Consider the following 19712-nt stretch of genomic DNA (forward strand, 5'->3'; position numbering starts at 1 on the left):
AAAAGGCAACATTGAAATTCCGTACATTTTAATTTTTAAATACTTTTATGAAAATGCTAAAGTTCTGAACCGATTAAAGGTGAACATTTGGTGATTACGACAGAAATACAAATGATGAGGCACATTTTATATATGTGGTCAGATGGAACGGAATTGTGAGCTATCGCCAACGTTCACGTAGGAAAATTTAACACAGAAATATAAGATATCACTGTGGTAAAGAGCGAGGAATTTCTTGAATAGCTCAGCGACTATCGGCTTCTAAAGGAGTCTGCCCCGTGTAGTTTCTTGAATGGCAAGAACTGTAGCAGGAGGTCTCGATTTTATTCAAAGGTCACTGTAAACTATGCGGCTCTCATACAGATACACAACTGCTTTTTCTGATGTTCAATCTTCTTCATACTCGACGCCAGTATTCTAGGCATGTCAGTGCTCTGACACACGCCCCCACCAAGTACTACGGCTAATAGTTTACGAGCCTTTCCCCGTAAGATTCCATCTGTCCAACTTAAAGTGCGTCATATCAGCTAATAATTAAAAGGGAAAATTCCAGCTAACAATTTCGTGATGCCCATACACGCTGCGCTCATAAAGCACAATCACATCCGATTATCATAATTTATCAGTTCTGCCACAAACACGTATCTACAGCGGGTTGAGTCCCTGTCAACAAAACAACCGCCCATGAATCAGCGATAAAACAATCCTCTCTCCTTGCTATACATATTTACTCCTCATCCACACTTCGTACAGTTTTTTTTAAATACCCAATAACTAGAAGATCGTTCAGCGTCCACGGTGTGCCAACCCTTGTCACCGAACTCTCCGGCCTCGTAGCACCGAAACCGAGGGTACCCGGGATGTCATCACATCGCAGTTAGAACTAAACCAGATAACACACAGACGCATTGCTGTGGACCTCCTGAGACCCGACGGCCCAGAGCTAAGCGGAATAACAACCGAAGCGGTCACGTGTGTTCTCCGTTATGAATACCAAAGTGTCCTCTGGGTGCTGGTGGGAAGGTGGGGGAAGGGAGCGACCACCGAGAAAAATTTTACTCTTCGAATTTCTGTACTCCAAAGGACATAAAAGGCCCGGATACCTTAGCCTATGCTGTGGTCTACACCAGGGCTTTCCCGTAAGACGGTAAAGTTGCCGAAGCGTGATGCTGGCCACTAACAGTCATCTTGGGCCGTGGTTAAAAATACAATCCACTTCCCCCATACTTTTTATAGCATTGCAGTAGATGAACCGTGTGAAGCCGAACTTCGGCTTTATAATCCTTAATAATCCAGCCCGTACCGCAAAGTAAACACAACGCTTCACCATTACTAGGATCAGCTGCTGCTTAAGGTAATAATCTAAGTTTATTGTAAGGATAATATGAAATTCACATACAAAATACAGACTTACTGACTGTAACAGCATGTGGTATATGTAGTTACCACTGAGCTCTAAGGGTTTGCGTCTTCATAACCTGGTGTGTTATCTGAGCACAAAAATAAGTAGGTCATTAAGGCGTGGTGTTTAATATACCGCAAAGAGAACTTTACCTCTTCTCTCTTATCACAGAATATAATTTAACATTGGAAACTTCAGGATTTATTACGTTTCTGTTATTTTCCTTTGTAATTTCGGTCTGGTTTCTTCCCACTCTTCATTGCCATTCAACGCCAGAAGCACACATAGCAACAACAACAACAACAAAAAACAATATCGTGCAATACAAAGTTTCGTACCAGTGCAATTTTCATGTACAGAATTATATTCATTTGCTCTTATTTTACTTTACGTTACTTTGCTTTGAGAAATATGTTATTTGGTGCAAAAATATGGGAGAATTTAAAATGTCATATAAATATATCTCAGATAATTTATATACAGAAACATTAACAAGAAGAAGGCTGTGTGGCTACATAAAATAATACAAATTGGGAAAACATTCCTTTCTGTAGCGAAAATGTTGACCTACGGTGATCTTCTAGACGCATTCAGATACGACGAGTGGGTGCAGTGTCAATGTTACGTAAACGCGAACACACACAAAATTTCCTGAAAACGGAAAATTTTTGAGAATTATAAGTGAATATATTGTGAGAATTTCATAATCGTTTTCAAGACAAGGCTAGACATTGTACCAAACATATTTTATTCGATAACAGAGCTGATTATGTTAAAATAATCACACCCCGAACTTGTCTTCGTGTTTAATTAAGAACCGAACTATGAAACCGTATGGGGATTGGAGGTAAAACTCCATCCATTCTCGACTTCAGCAGTAGATGGAGGTGAGTGTGCAGTTTCCGGCTCCGGCTGAATAACCCAAGTACCCACTCGGCAGGAAGTGAGTGAGTTCGTGGGGAGCTCCCGGCCGAAAACTTTCCCGGAAAGTCGCAGATATCAAGGAACAAATTATGGTGAAGGCACGAGAACTGTTAAACTGCTTCTAATTTCCTAACTTGTTCAATTTGATACGAGTTCAATCTTTGCTTCGTTAACAGTTTAAAATATAGATCACAGAGAAATTTGCAGTTAAAATTTCGTAGAAATCCGTATGGTGGTTAGGTGGCTCTGAAGCGGGAAACTCTTTAAACACTCTATTACTTTGTGCAAAGAACATCAAATGCAATTTATGAACTTGTCTTGCAATTCTGAGGTATGCTGAAAACTATTTACGAACGATGCGGCTGTAGGACAGACAAGGGGCTAACTGGATTAGGATATTGGCAGCAATAACTGCATTTCAAAATGAATTCCTATCTTCTGTCACCAGACGAGAACGAACATCAATCTAAGAACGAGCTACGCGGATAAACAGTGTAATATAATGCCATACACAAAGCACGTTTTGTGGGGTAGGCGCTGTGAAGTTTGCACAAGAAACTCTGACAGTTTCATTAGTCATTAATAATTAAATAATTACCTGATGACAATCTCGTTGCCTCACTTTGTTGTACGTGTGACAAAGAGAGCTCGTTGGCGCTAGTTCTGCGTCTGCATGTGGCCTGGTTCATTTGTACCAGGGGTGTACACCACAGTCCCCACTAGACAACAAACAAACAGCTCAAAGTGATATGACACTATTCGTTGATTACTGAATTAAAATGAGATTACAGCCACGTAATTTCCGGAGGTTAGTGAAATTTGAGAAGCAAAAATTATTCGTCAATTACTAAACACAACATCTAAAGGCACAGATGTACACCAAAATAAAGTGACATGAGGCTTCATAATAAGGGAAGTTCCTATTTGTTAGCTACTCTTTACTACATACTCCTCCCACAATATTGTCAGGGTGCTTAGGTCAAGAAGAATTAGATTGGCGGGGCATGTGGCACGCATGGATGGGGCAAGAGCTGGGCACCAGATATTGGTCGGGAAGCCTAGGGGAAGAGACCTCTGGGGAGACCTAGACGTAGATGGGAGGATAATCTCAGGTGGGATCTATGGGAGATAGGAGTTGAAGGAGACTGGATTTTGTTGGCCCAGGACAGGGTCGGGTGGAGGGCTTTGGTTAATTCGGTGATGAACCTTCGAGTTCCGTAAGCCATCTGGTTGGTTGGGTCCACTATTTGTGAAGCCTGAGGGGAAGAGATCTCTGGGGAGACCTAGACGTAGATGGGAGGATAATGTCAGGCGGGATCTATGGGAGATAGGAGTTGAAGGAGACTGGATTTTGTTGGCCCAGGACAGGGTCCGGTGGAGGGCTTTGGTTAATTCGGTGATGAACCTTCGGGTTCCGTAAGCCATCTGGTTGGTTGGGTCCACTATTTGTGAAGCCTGAGGGGAAGAGACCTCTGGGGAGACCTAGACGTAGATGGGAGGATAATCTCAGGTGGGATCTATGGGAGATAGGAGTTGAAGGAGACTGGATTTTGTTGGCCCAGGACAGGGTTGGGTGGAGGGCTTTGGTTAATTCGGTGATGAACCTTCGAGTTCCGTAAGCCATCTGGTTGGTTGGGTCCACTATTTGTGAAGCCTGAGGGGAAGAGACCTCTGGGGAGACCTAGACGTAGATGGGAGGATAATCTCAGGCGGGATCTATGGGAGATAGGAGTTGAAGGAGACTGGATTTTGTTGGCCCAGGACAGGGCTTTGGTTAATTCGGTGATGAACCTTCGGGTTCCGTAAGCCATCTGGTTGGTTGGGTCCACTATTTGGGAAGCCTGAGGAGAAGAGACCTCTGGAGAGACCTAGACGTAGATGGGAGGATAAACTGAGGCGGGATCTATGGGAGATAGGAGTTGAAGGAGACTGGATTTTGTTGGCCCAGGACAGGGTCCGGTGGAGGGCTTTGGTTAATTCGGTGATGAAACTTCAGGTTTGGCAAGCCATCTAGTTAGTTAGTCCTCAAATAAAAGAAGGGCAGGGCTGCAGAACGCATGACGAGATGAGAAAATATTACAAAATTGTTGTCTGGAAGCCTGAAAGACAGAGGTGTGTATTGGAGGACCATATCGAAAAGTGTCTCGGTAGCATTGTCGACTGGATTCATCTGGCTCACGAATTACACTGCTAGCAAGCTGTTGTGAACATTGTTAAGAGTCTTGGGGTTTTATAAAAGCGGGGAATTTCCTCACTATCTCATGGACTGTCAGATTCTAAAGGACTGTGCCACGTGAAGTTAGGTCAGGTCAGTTTGGTTAAATAAAGTTAGGTGGAAATGTTCATTCAGGATTTATTGCTTGGCAGACGGATGCTGAAACATCACAAGCCCATGTCGTATTCGAAAATTAACATTTTCCTTGCATATCGTCTCGATTGGAAATATTTTTCTCCCTCCAATAAAGTTGGGTAAAAGCGTGAATTTAGTTTTCAAATATGCCTCTAAGCTAAAGTACTGAACTTGTACTAAGCAGTGGTCGAAGAATACTTACATTTAATTATATTCTTCTGATTAACAGCTTAGTTGTGATTAAAAATGCAAGCAATTAAAACTAATATTCAGTGTTCACGTGTGTGTAAGGCAAGGGTGTTACCTAAACCTGGAATTAAAGCATTTACTTGCTCAATGGTAAACTTCAGTTAAGTTTCTTGTTCTCAGTACTTTTTACTTATGTTAAGTCTAGTTGAAAATTACTGCCTTCCGAGTTGTTACGCCGTACAGTCTGATACATGTTTACCGACGATTCAGAGTTGCATATTGCCTCCAACATCAGCAAGAATTTCTGAAAAGTCGGTAAACTTCTACCAGACTATACAGGGCAGCAACCCACTAGACAGTCATCTGCATATTAGTTGCAGTAATAATTTCAAATTTTTCAACTAGATTATTTTCGAAATGAGACCTCGTCAAGACTCCTGATACTTTCCCAGTTTTCGGATTCTATATTCTCCCTCTGTCCACAGGAGAGAAATCGGGTAGTCTGTTGGCCGAAGCTGGGTTGTATCTTGAATTTCATATACTAACTGAGTGCCCGCGTACTGTTGGCCTGTCTGTTCGGCAAACTAATGGCATCAAAACGCACGTCTTCTGTTCTCAAAGATCTGCTGCCATCTACACGAAACTTTCCTTACTAGTGGCGGCAAATTATAATACACTCTACAAATCGTAGTGTCGAATCGTTGTAATAGATTTACACATTAAACATTTTCCATGCAAAGCATCACGACCTATAAATGACAAAAAATAACACAAACATGCGTCAAAATACATCTTACCTTACTTCAGAATCACATGTTCTTGAAAGCACTTCATACTACACGCAAACACCGTCAGCCATATTGCCACCCGGATGACTGGCGCTGCTACCAACTGCTACATTCGTTAACCTACCTACAGAAAATCCTAGATGGTATTTTTGCCTAAGGATACTTTTTTACATAGAACGTCGGTGATTAACACAGCCAATGGAAGAAATGAGCCTTTCTTTTTTAACTGAACTAATGGCGGGTTTGAAATTAAATTCCGCGTAGTATTGGCATTTGAAATTCAAAGATGAAACTGCAAGTAAAGTTACTCCAAAACGTTGGTAAGTACACACGAGTTCACATGGCGTCAGGTCAGGTCAGCCAACAACAGCACCTAAGCAACCATCAAAAATTTATATAATACTTACAAAAGAAAAAGGACAAAGGAAAAATTCCTACAAAATGCAACGCAACAGATTTTCCATCGTCTTCCTGCATCATAACTTAGTAACACTGACTGCTCCAGGCCATTGGTCTAAGCGATGCTTGTTTGCTTTATATAAAGACAAAGCCTATATAGCGTACACACGTCGTAATGTAAATGTCACGAAACGAAAATCCAGTCACAAACCTCCAAAATCCATTGACCACCATTCTCGTACCTCTGCGACTCAGACCTGCATATCAGATTATTTACCTTTTAACTAAAAACACTGGACTTAAAAATGCAATTTATTTTACGCCTTATCTGTACAGTTACGAGAAACAAGTCAGAACAGCAGCTGCACAGATGAATCACGTGACCTTCCAATTGTTGGCAAGACAGTGCAGCTACAAAATCATTTAACTAGTTAATTTATCCGGTGGCAAAACATGTGTAGAAATTGTAAGAGCAATTCATGTTCCACTGAAACGTCTTATATTAAACGTTAAACAGCTTACCATACGAAATTTTAAACAATAAGGAAAACTTCACGCATAGAAAACCAATTGAATAAAACATTTGATTAAAGTGAGAAACAATTATGCCTACTTTTTCTTCTTCTGTCCACAGAAATCTGTAATATGTGCACTCATTGTTGATCTGCTTTTACTTTCCCTAATATCTTAGACCCATAATTTATTACTTTCTCTTCTCCATTCTTGCTTTCTTTTGACCGCCTGCTACATGAGTAATGGTTAGTAGCGTGTCCCATTAAACACGCCAAATGCAAATCTACACACTTCGACACGATGGTCCGTAATATATCCATATCATTGAACAACTTCATTATGTGCAGCCATGCATTTCTTTTAAATCTGAGTACCTAATGACACACTCTATAATCAGCCAGCTGATTTATAAAAAAATATCAGCGACTTTAGTAATTTTTGAAACTTACCTTGAAGATGGAGAGACACACGTATTCGTAGAAACGTTGAAATCTGACACAATATCGACACGGCTGGCTGCTCGAAAAATAATATTATTTCGCCTTGTAAGTGTTAGCCAAATCTCAGTGGAATTCCTTCTTTATTTTCTTCGTTCACTCCAACAAAGCACTAGAGCAGAATCAAAAAATTGGCTATGACCACTTCCTTCGAAGTCTTTCCCAGTTATTAAGTTATAATCGTCCTTCCACTGTCTACCTGATGCTACATAAAGCTTTTAAAGCCTTTAAATAGGCCACGACCACATCCTTACATAATCTACTCAGACGATCCTTCGACGCTCTGGGTCTTTTCCTTATGGAGTCGATAAAATATCGCTAAATAACACAACAGTCGATACATTGCAATTTCATATAATAACTATTCATAACCGAACGTCGTTGTAGAGTGGTTATCACTCCTGCTTCGCATTCGGGAGGTCCCGACTTCAAATCGCGGCCCGGAAACCGGCCATCCTGACGGGTGAAGCGCCTTCGTGGTTTTACTCAGTACCGTACCGTACCGTAATAGTACCTTAAATTAGGTCACGACCGCTTCTTTCCGCATCCTTTCTAATTCATTACCCACTGTCACCCTCTCATTTGACGCTACATACTCTGAGTTACTGAAAAAAGTCGTTTGTTATACTATAAATAAATATCTATAAGATATATAATTTATATACAGACTGACCGCTATTTAAAATTTCCGTGCACCTAAGGTTAGCGACGCAAATCCAATTCACATCGATTTTATTGATTTGAGAAATAATGTTATATTTAACATCACAGACTGACATGTCACAATGTTCATACTTGTTTTATGAAGTCGTCATTTGTCTTGTAGTGACTGTACTCGCACAGAACGGCGAAGGCGGTGAACAGCAGAGACAAGGAATAAAAATCCAGCCACTGACAGTCCAAATAAAATAAATAAAACACGATGAAAGTATTGAATTATTGAAATTTCGGGCTGAGACAGAGCAATGGGATTTATACGCATGCCAACAAATGGCTCTCAGTAACAGTACAGTCCCTGCGCAGGGCATTCGTAATCAAAAAATTCAAGTTTGTGTTTGTTTGTGTGTGGGTTTGTTCGTTTCATCGTCTCAGGGAGAAAGAACAGTTCTGAACAAAAGGCAAGAATTTTTTATACATGGAACAGACAAGCTTCAGTTTTGATATATATTAATTGATTTCATTCTGAATATAACAGTTCATCGTGGTTCATGTATGAGCTTATGGCCTGAAAGAATAAATTGAACGTAATAATTTACAGTGATCACAAAACTTCGTCTATTAAACTATAAGTTTTCTTAACAGTTACAGTGATCCTGTCTCCCCGTCTCCTACCAAAAACATTAAAGCGCATAAAACTAAGTCATTACAATTTACTTTTACATATTAGAGTACGTTTCCTCGGGCTCCGATGGGGGACACAAGAAATATGTACAGAATGTTGGTGGTGAAACCTCTTGAAACACTAAGGAGATAAGATAAGATGGGAGTGGATGCAACTGGCTGAATTTTGTGCTCAATGACGGGTGCGTGATTACTCTCTTATGCTTGAAACAAATTTTTAAGGGCTTCAGTATCAAATGCCAGTATCTAATCCAGAAAAATTAATTATAGTTTCAATATCTTGATCTTCTTGTACACTCTTCAATAATCTGAAATTACTTTCTTTTAGACACGTATAAATATTATATTAGCCAATGCATAAACAAAATTACAATCTGTAAGCCACTTCCAACTAGCGTCTATAAAAAAACGCACGTCTGATCAGTAAAGAATGTTGATGGATTATTCATCGCCTGTCGCTTTTATAGCGAACGTCACTGGAACATAGATTTCTTGCCTTCCAATTTTGAATAGTGACAAATAGGTCCGAATCAGTTTTACCACTTGACTTTCAAACTTTCTCTTACAAAGAAACAATACAAAAAAGAAAGAAAAAAGATAGCAGGCCACGAATTATGAAAATGCAAAGCACCGTGGGTACAATGAATGTTTTATAAATTCCATTTCCAAGAAAATTTTTTTTTTACATTCATCACCTCCTGTTGGTCTTTGTGGCTGCAGGTGACGAGATTACAGAAACTGAATATTCATATGTGAAAAGAACAAAACGACACGTTTATATCAATCAATAAACTGAAGTGACGTGAAGTTTAACCACATGCTGGAAGGAGAGCGAAAAAAAAACAGTTGAAGGCAGTATGGCGTTCCACAGCTCGCGCTTGAGTTGGAAATTAGGAAGGCGTCTGTCCCTTTGCTACACCGTGAACACTGAGCAGAAGGGGCGGCAAATGGCAGTGGCGGGTGGGGGGGGGGGTAATCTGGGGGGGGGGGCAGCACAGCGACTTCTGATGTTCCTAGAAGGTGGTTATGTGTTAAGCTGCGAAGCAAAATGATATTTATTCGAGACTTCTGCATTCTGATTTCTTCTCGTGTTACCCCCTTCTTTAGTGACCGCCTGTCCATAAGTAATGACCTACATTTGTTTCTTAGTGCCTGTAATATCTGACTCTCTGAAAAGGCCTATCAAAGTATTGCACTCATTTCGTCCTTAAATAATTTATTCAAGTGTTTTCACAAAGGACCTTCCTGGGAACAAAAACACTTAAGTACCCAATCAGCAAACAAACGGCATTTTACTTTCAAAAACGACAATAACGAACCAAAATTAAATTCAGAAAGGTAAGCAGATTAAATTCGATTCTTTTATGTCTTTCGCTTGAGAAAAATTCTCTTTCGGCTTCATATCTAAAAGCTGTTAAAGTGAAATGTAATTCTGCCCGCTGTTTCCTGATTGTGACGTTTTATGTTTTACCCTGATGTAAGATATTAGATTCAGGATGTCGGGTGACAGGGTTCTGAGGTCAGGGTCTGCGAAACGGAAACGAAAAATACGAAGAACATAATTATTCAATGCATGAATAGAAAATTGCTCGCTAAGTTCTCACGGAAAATCTATAAAGCACCGGTGGCACTTAAGAACACATTTTTACCGGAAAGTGTAACAAGACAACATATAATCTAAAAGTAAAACCATTATTTACCTTTTGTCAATTACAAATGACGCAAAGAGTCGACACCGATCTGCCTTGCTGCGTTGTATGTAAGTACACGTACATAGTAAGCTTAATTAAACAGAGTTACCATGGCAAGGGAGCAGATTGATACTGGAGGTTATGACGCCAAGCATTGAATTTAGCATTAATTTCAATTATTCGCCACTTCAAAGTCGACCATTCATTCCCGCATTACTGGGCTGTCATGACGAAAGGTATTTTTATCGGCGGTGACAAGCTTTTCGATGGAACCCTGGAGATGGAGGCTATGCGTTCCTACTGAACTCTGGTAACCACCTACGAAACTACAAGGCGTCACATTACAGAAGATACCAATGCACATTTTCATCGCCGAGATAATCTCAAATATATTTTACGTAGTCTGTCAGAAGAAGATTTCTTGACATTCGTTCAAGAACTAATGCGAATGGACACACCCACTAACATCACGACACCGCGATCCCTCCTCGCTTTTGCTTTGCTGAGAGAGAAGTGTCGAACCCTCGGACTGCCTCCGCGAATCTGCAAGACCGAAGTCATTTCGACCCGGTTCATAATTGCAGATTATCGCCATAACAAGCGATAAGGAGCCAAAAGGCACCAATGCCGTGTAATATTTCTTTCACAGCATGAAAGAGGAATATTTATAGCTAAGCAAAGTGTGAAAGGCGATCGACGCGGGAGGAACATTGATTCAAATGTCGCCGGCTAAGAACCCGGGAGCCACTCTATTCGAAAAACCGTTTCGTGGGGGGGGGGGGAGGGGGGCATTTCGGTATTGTTGCATATTCGTGGCGTGTCATACGACAGTCAGCGGCGTCTCCGCGCGACGTTAGTGTCGAGCTCACACGTCACTCCGCACTCGAAACAGGCTGGCAGCATGCGAGGAAGTAACGCGTGTTTACGGAAATTTCTCGGATTGAAAACAGACACACAGAGATCAGCTTAAGACAGTTTTCGACGTGAGCTGGTTCCTTCTATCAACTGCAATTCTTTGAAGGTTGTTTTATGCTAAAAAAAATTAACCATCGTTCTCAGATTATTTTAAAATTCATCAACAAATAAAGTTATGTATGCATCAAGTGAAATGAAAAAATGCTTATGCATTTTTAATATGTGAGCCGAGCAGTTATGGTCGTAAGGTAAGAGAGGCTACGGCATTTGAGTGTTATTCTCGTGGGTTGTGACTCCCTATAGGGTTCAAGTTTGTGGCAGCGCGTTCTTTTTTCAGTAACGCTGGTACAGACGACGAGTCTGCACGGTGTCATAACATTCCGAAACTTCAGTGCGACCAGAACCTCAGATCTCACCGCAGACCCGAGTCAAGACAGCGAATGTCTCGGTAAGCGGTCTCATGGACCGTGGAGTCAGGCCGGATAATTCGAAGAAGATCTCACTGTCTTGACATAAGACCGATAATTAGGGCAGGGATGGGCAAGAAAACCACTCGGGGTTTAGTTTAGCATAAATCTTAATAAGTGTTCAGATATTTCAGTTTTTCTACCTGATTTCTGTGTTGGATATAAGTTTACTGTGTTTCATGACCCAACTGACATCTTAGTGAATTCGGTACGAAGCCAGTGCAACGAAACACGGGCATCCCGAAAGCACGCAAAGTCTGTTACGGCAAATCGCTTGCAAAACATAACAGAAGTAAAACGTGGCACAAGGAAATTGAATGCCGCTCGTTTATTAAAATTAGGATGGTTTTAGGTTTTATGTATTATTACGTCTGAGAATGTGGGTTTCCTGTAGATGCCTAACTGGAATTCCTTTGTGTGTCTATAAAGTTAATTTCTTATTATTTTCTGCTTCCATTTTGTATTTTAAATTGTTTTGCATGTCGTTATGATCTCTAGAATGTCTTTAGCTGTGGTGAAAGATTCGTCGAAATTATTTATAAAGTCATCCAAATACCTAGAAGAAACGAGTTGTCTTTTGTGTTTATTTTCCAGGAAGAACTTAACAACAGACGCTAAAATTGTCCATCATTTTTCTCGAATATTCGCTGCGTTCTGAAGCATTGTTACCAGACCTTGCATTGTTGTCTAATCCGGCACAAACCTGTCAGGTAGTGTACCGTGAAACGCTTAACGAACTTCAGCATACGATGCGAGGTAATTGACTAGAATGCGCACGCGTTCTGCTCGTGAATATGTTACCGGCAAACTATGGAATCTGGCAATGTATAGAATAGAATTCTATGGAATGCCCAGACATTTTGTAAAATGCCTAGAACTTTTAGGCAGTTTATTTAATACTTTGCCTAAGTATTCTATAGAATACCTAGGAATTTTTAAAATGCCTCAGATTCTTTAGGCAAATTATATAACAATGAAGCTTTTATAATACAATTTATGCAGTTTTTATTTTATCTTTTATGTTTGTAAAAACTTAATATAAAACAATTTTTAATTCACAAAATTTTGTTGGGTTAGGTTAATACATAAAACAATTATTTTAATCCTCAAAACTTTTGTTATGTTCAGATTCAGTAGCTTGGTGTTTTCGCGATTATCTTGAACAACTTCCATCTTTAAAAGTAGGTCACCGGATAAAGTCAGTGACTTTAGCGATGTGGCAGGGCGATTAGGAAGGATATGACGTAGTTCTCAGTCTCTATTTGAACGTAACTATTAAAAATATTTCCCACATAACGAACAGAGAAATCATAACAAAATTTGACCATAATATCCCGCTAATTTGTTCTGTTCGAACTAAAACAGTGTCTTCGCGACTTCGTCGCTGGCTGTTTCGGCGACACGTGCGCACCAGCCGCCGCTGAACACACCGATCCCGATCACACGGTTTCTATATGAAAAGAAGTCGTTTTTATGCTACAGCAGAATAAAGAGGTGGAAGAATCAATGTCTGCCAAGTTGAATAAGATTAATAAAAGAAAACTCCTCTCCCATGTAGAATTCAGAACTGGGTTAATACTCTTAAAATTCGCGTCTCCAAAAAAGACCGTACCTGGTATCCTACAGTGGAAGAATGAATTACGTACTTTGACACTCGATAGAAATCCCTTTACGTATATCGACATGATGCTTCAGAAATCTGTTATTGGTTTTTGTTAATCTGTCTCTTGCAATGAAACAACCGTTCTCAATCGATAATTATCTGTTTGTATTTCCGGAAGTACGTCACTCGCATACATTTTTCTCCCCCTTCAAATTCCATGACACGCTGTTATAGGTTATTGTTCTAATATTATCTGTGCTGAAACAGTAAATTGCAAATAACTTGAAAGAAACTGGCATTTATCTTTACGGATGAATACACGGGCATTAGTGATTATTTGCCAGCTTATCTTCCCGTTCCACTGCCTTATTGTGCCAGAAACTACTCTTCGTTTGCATTAATGGTACAGAGACTACAGATCTTCCGGCTTTTTGTGCAGCAAAACTCGGCTGAAAGTTTCGCACAGGCCCACATAATGACAATCGTCAACTTCAGAAACCTCCAGACCAGAGGCATTAAAATACGACTCCGAATTTGTATGTAACAAACAGAATCACGGCTTGTCCTTGTGTTAAAACAATAAAATGTATGTACAAAATTCCACTCGGAATCGATAGCACAATAATTGTGCCTTCCACATATCGATTACCTTAGTTAAGTACAACTGACAGCGGAAGTTCAGTTAAAATACAACTTCCGTTCCCTCATGTTAAGTTTGGCGAGTACCTGCTAATAGTTTGGACTGGAGAGCTAGCAATTCTGAGGATTCTGCTAAGAATCCACTCGTAAACTGAGCAGTTACAACAAAATATTGTGAAACAGATAAAATCGCGGTGAGGAATATAACTAAAATGATACTAGCAGTCAGTTCTCCCGTTCCGAGTCAAACGATCCCAGGTCCTTGGTCTTCGGAACCACTGATAGGTGTCCCCCGCACCAAATCATCCCACCGACACGGTTCCTCTGCCCCGTGTCGAAATTCGATAATTCGTCTCACGTAACCTCCCGGCAAATAACAAACTCTTTCCTCCACTATTCCCTCCTCGTCGTTTCCGCCTATTTCTTGCCATTTTACAGCCCCTAAAGCCATGTGAGAATTGTTTGGCGTAAGCTCACGCAGACCAAGCTTCATCGAAATGAATCTGGAAGGATTTAATCCCACCAGAAATACACACACCCCCGCCCGCTCAGTGTGCACTTCACCCCTGACCCTTTTATAAGGGACGGGTATAAAAATCGTCCATAATGCAACCTGCTATAAACCAGCAGAGATTTAATTCAGTTTACCTTCGTTCCTCGAGGCAAACGCCACGATTATGTCTTAATTAATTTAACTAATTGAACTCGTGTCCATCTTCCCTGTCAGATACCACGTTCCACATATCTGGTACGAATATGGAAGGTAATTAAGAGAAAAGGCGAATTCATCAGCCGCATATTGAAGATGTTTTGGGTACAGCAAGAAGTGTATCGGAGAAGCCGTGAAAATTACAACTATTAACGTTTCTACGCTTGGCAATGTTAATTTCGACATGCAAGTCTGTTTCTCAACATGTACGGCCTCCTGACGCAGCTCTGAATACATTTTCTTCATGTGTTTTAAAATATAAATTCCTTAGTAAAGAGCCCAAAAATTTTCACGTCAGTCAAGACTGACATACACTTAATATAATTTAACATGAATCTTGAATAAATTGTTAGAGGCACAATATGAATTAAGTTTCTAATGTAAGATTCTTTTCATAACAAATGCCATGTTTAACTTCGGCTTTCATGGATAAGTCGAATCAAATTTAGTAGGTTTTTCAGCGTATCGACAAGCACTGTAGTTACCGTCTTCATGATAAATGTGTTTTTTCGGGCTTATGAAGCCTTTATATAGGTCTGTATAAGGGAATCCTAACCTATCCCGAAGGCATACACCATAAAGACAGCACTTGAAATGTCTCTCGAAACGTTGGAAAAACGTTCAACACTCAATGCAGTTTATCACCTGAAGTCGAAGATGTCGCTACACCAAGTTCGATCAGAGGTAATCTAAGGACAACAAGTAGCGCCACGTGTGATGGCTGAGTGAAGCTCCACGCGTCCGTCATTGACGCCCCCAGTCCAGACGCCCGCGGCCGCTGAACGCAAATTCTCCATCGTATTCTTGGGGCCTGGACACTGTCAGCTCCCGAATTCTCTTAACGCGTCTGGGAAGGACAATCTAATTTCATACTTGAGTGGTCTGCTGTGTGGACTTACGTGTTTAGTGGGAAGTCCAAAAACGCAGAAAACTAAGGATAGACAGCGTTGAACATAAGTAATTCCACTGTAACAAATCTCACAGCCAGGTAACTCCACGTCCAGACGCCATTCTCCATAATAACAAGTCTTACTTGAATTACAACAACACAGACTTATATTTTCATGATCTTCCGGATGTCTGTCTGTCTGTCCGCTAGTAACAGGATCCAGCCACCTGACCGATTTCGTTCAAACTCGGTAAACTAACGCTTCATGACATCTTGCTAAGACATAGGATTGTGGTTCAGTTCAAGCGCCATTTTCGTTCTTGGATATGAATTTTTCGCAGATTCTGTTAAAACTAGGCTTTTGACATTCATTGTACGAATGCTAAGATTTAAAACCCTTTTTAGTAATAATTTCGTTAAGTTAATAAATTTATGTCAGAGGCTAACCAATCAGTAAGCTGTTTGTTCAGCATATCCACAGTTATCCTCCTTGACTACTGATCGTCTTATGAGACCACAGCCTCAGGGCGAGTTAAGACGTGATGACAAGGGAACAATTAACCCGAACGCCTTAAACCTATTCTGGCTAGCAACTATCTTCTTGCACTTGACTTTTATACTTAGACAATGAAGATATTCACCTATGTTTCATTTTCAGTGCTAGCCTGTGAATGGATATCTTGCTGTTTTCATACACATTAATGAATAATTTAAATTATTATTGTTCTTGATGGGGAAAACTGAGACAGGTGTAGGTTGATTGCAATCGACACGAATCGTATTATTTTTAAATGTCAGACTTAATAATTATTTTCTAAACGCACTGGAAAGTCGAACAAATTTAGAAATGGCTTACATTTCATTCAAGTCGACTGGATTAGACAATTAAACAAAAAATGGAAGTATTAAAAAATATATTAAAATTAGCCGTCAATCACAAATATAAAATTAATAAAAGATTAAAATATCATATCATATTAATTTTATATTTGTGATTGACGGCTAATTTTAATATATTTTTAATAGTATATAAATCACAATATGACGCATCTACAATACCTTAAAAAATGGAAGGTTTCCTCAAACGCAAATACGAACTTTGCGCATACAACTCTGTACTAGGTATTTAACTAAGAACCTGTCAACATTTTGAATAATGGGTGTCATTAGCTTTCGTTGTCTTCAGCCTCTGTCTGCCAGGTGATATATCATCACACAAATTGTTTGAAGAGACAGTGTTATGTTGTTGACAGCCCACAAATAATGAAAGCGGCATTTTCTCGCAAAAAGTTTCATATGATTAATTATGCGACGGGTGTTTTGAAATGCTACAGATGGCGGTGGGTTGCTTAACAAGTCGATGTTAAACGTTGAAGCCTCAAGGCCAATAGCCCAGGCGCAAATTTTTGTAATTACGGTGAAAACGAACCGAAATTTAAATGTAACCGCTCATACCTAATGTATTTAACAAACCAGAGAAGCAATCTATTCCTCTCGGAATATTCTTCAAGCAACACTTTAAGCGACATTGGTAACTATATGTACCAACTCTCTTGATTTTAAGCTACGTCGTATTTTGTCCACATACAGTATTTACGGCTTTCGTATGAATCTCAGTACAAACGTCGATTATCATCGTAAACAGCGTCAACCAGCTGAACTATGTAATGGTGAAGTGTGGTGTTTACTTTGCGGTACGGACTGAATTATTAAATATGATTAGTCGAGCTTTGTATCATTTACTCTTTCTCCGCTATCTTTATGTTTGTCCTGTTATTGATAATGTTACAGTTTAAAAGACTGGTGATTACGAATTATTTTGGATGTGGATAATCAACCGTGGCTTATTTAAGGAAAGGTCCTGGCTGTTACACAAAGAAACGCAGGAAGCGAGTGCGTGCTACATGGTCGGTCCAGTGGCCGAGACTAAAAACCGGGAATTAAAGCAGACACAGTCGGCTAGCAAGCAGATCTTAAACAAGTGCTCGGTAAATATGTATTTATTTAAACACAGATGTAAATGTAAATACATGTATACCTACATAATTCTACACAGGCAACATCCACACGCATATAAAAAAGTAAAGCTGTCCCGCTGCTCCTCATTCTTAACCTCGGCACACATGCAAAGCATATCGTTGACTTACACTACATCAAAGCTGACCTGCTTGTTCATCTCCGCTCAGACTCTGAGGTCCTCTTTATTTCCTCGATCAAACTGCTGTACACCTCCGAGGACGCCCGGGACCGACCGCGCAATTTGTCCTGCGAGTGGGGGTTACGTCCCTCTGCCGGGATCATCAGCTCCCTGATCAGCACAGGACATCCCACGCCCCCTTCACAATTACCACCGTTACGCGGCCACTTTGAGCCGATGTACTTGCAACAGTGCGTGACAGCGGAAAAATAAATGTGTAAACGTGTCCCCAGACGCAAATGTGGCTAACAAGCCCGTTCACGAAAAGATTGCAAAACTACGCATGTCAGCTTGTCGCTATGACCGTTTGAACGCCCGTAGAACGCAACAGCTAGAGAACGCTGAATATTGTCGACACGTGCCAATCTTGGTTGAAACCGGGCAACAGTATCAGGCACTGTCATGTTGAGCAACATCGTCTTCGGTTACCTGGACAAGACAGAGGATACGCCCGTTTCAGCCTGTTGAGGGACAGCAGTGTGCTTCTGGGTGCAGAGGAATGGTGAGAATCCCTCCAGGACGCAGACGCATTCTCAAGAATTCTGCTGAAGTCCAACTTTGTGAGCACAACTCCCACGGGAACGGAGAAATTATCAATCCGTGTTCCAGCTGGGGTGGTGGGGAGGGAGTCACAGAATGTCTGTGTGACATGTTCTCCATCAAGGTGACGGATGTCCCGCTCCTTCTGAATTCAACACTTCAACAGTTTACTGTTGGACTCATTAAGACAAAGAAACTAGAGTCCAACACGTTCTCGTCAGTCTGGAGTAAAATTACTTCACGTGAAGCAGGGGTTGGTAAGAAGAGGCTATAATGCGTCTTAACAAACATTTCTATCGCGTCTCATGGTGTATGGGGGACGACGTAACGGGGCTCCACATTCTTCAAACCCAGAATTACACTCAAAATACTTGGAAGCTTTATTCTCGTGTCACTCTTACTCCTGACAGTCATCGGGGAAATATATGAGTCAGCAGAAAGGATGTTAAATAAATGACCACGAAAAGGGCCAAACACCGTAAAACGGAAACCAACATGTAGCGGGGTGTTTCTGGAACTCTTACGCACAGTGATACATCAAAATCGACGAACGATACTGTCATATACTTCGGCTACACAGACTTCAAACAACCTCGATCTAACAGGAAAATGAGCAGCTAGTTTACCATGGAAACAGAAATGGGGCATCAAGAAGTCAGACAAGTTCTGTCTATGGGCACTCAACATCAGTCCGTCGACTCCGTCCCCCAGGAAGTGAAGGAAACCCACGATTAATCGTCACATCGTGGCGTACGTCGTCTTGACCACAACTCGCCGCGACTGGTCTTGAGTTCAAGAACCAGTCAGGCAAACGCCCAAAACTGTATCGTGATAGCGTTTCCCCAGTTGTCGTCATTTATTTTTCTCTATTTCCGCCGACCATCACCACGTGGTAGGTGGTGATCTTCCTTTGCAAAAGCCTACATGGAAACCTAGGTCCAAATACCACCAGAAAGATCCATTGTGGTTTCTGCCAAGTCTCTACCAGAAAAGTGCCTTGATATAGGCCACTTTTGTCTTCCATAATCGATCCCGGTCACTACATCGCTTATCCTCCAAGCAGCATCCACCGAAGTGGCAGTCAATGGTGAGGAACGAACACAGAATCCTTGATGTGCCACCAAAATATGAAATCAATGGGAGTGTGGTCAGAGGACGAGGTGGCTAAGTTACAGGTTCGCCCCTATCAATCAATTTCTTTGGAAGCTTGTTATTATCGAAGTCGGTCCCTTCCTGTAGAAACGCGGACCACGACGTCGTCAGGACTGTGTCCTCACAAAACAGGTATCACGCGTTGCCGTGAAAAATGAAATTTCCCAGTATAGGCCACCCTTTTCCGCGAGCGTGGTCCGTTCACGAGCAGAACGCAGTGAAATTATCTGTTTCAACGTTACACCGAATGGCGAAATAATATCGGGAGGGACGAAGTGTTTGTGTGGCTGCAAGAACGTGGCAGGCAACTGCTGTAAATCTGCCCGGAAAATCCTTACACGAGAAGAAAAAATTTGTATTGTTACATGGATGTCGACAATGCTTACAAATGTTGTCCGTGTTTTAAATGGAACACGCCGTGTTACAGACTATCCGTATAATTTTGCAAAAGTGTTCGACCGACTTGTTCACGTTTCCGGCACAAGCTAACAACAACGGAAGGCTGTC

General features: G+C 40.9%; 1 protein-coding gene across 13 annotated transcripts in view; it reads right to left on the minus strand.

Annotated features, from left to right (window-relative positions):
* Positions 1–19712, minus strand: part of LOC110834927 (dystrophin, isoforms A/C/F/G/H-like) — a 330291-nt gene that overhangs the window by 236317 nt on the left and 74262 nt on the right. For 5 of the 13 annotated variants that reach the window (XR_015538352.1, XR_015538351.1, XM_087360242.1 and 2 more), the window contains exons 2-4: positions 7015–7174; positions 5663–5777; positions 2925–3045 (exon numbers count right to left, since the gene is read on the minus strand). The exons of 2 other annotated variants lie outside the window; for them this stretch is intronic. Coding sequence is in view for 9 of the 11 variants with exons in the window: in XM_087360242.1 (XP_087216368.1) it covers positions 2925–3015 (91 nt within the window). In the remaining 2 variants the exon portion in view is untranslated. Of the gene's footprint in view, positions 1–2924; positions 3046–5662; positions 5778–7014; positions 7175–19712 lie in introns of those variants that run through there. 6 more of the 13 variants (XM_087360233.1, XM_087360234.1, XM_087360231.1 and 3 more) reach the window with 3 other exon arrangements.

This window comes from Zootermopsis nevadensis, unplaced genomic scaffold (genome assembly GCF_977971745.1).
Source record: "Zootermopsis nevadensis isolate Lab colony 2312 unplaced genomic scaffold, Znev_1.0 Znev_ptg000040l, whole genome shotgun sequence".
NCBI lineage: Eukaryota > Metazoa > Arthropoda > Insecta > Blattodea > Termopsidae > Zootermopsis > Zootermopsis nevadensis.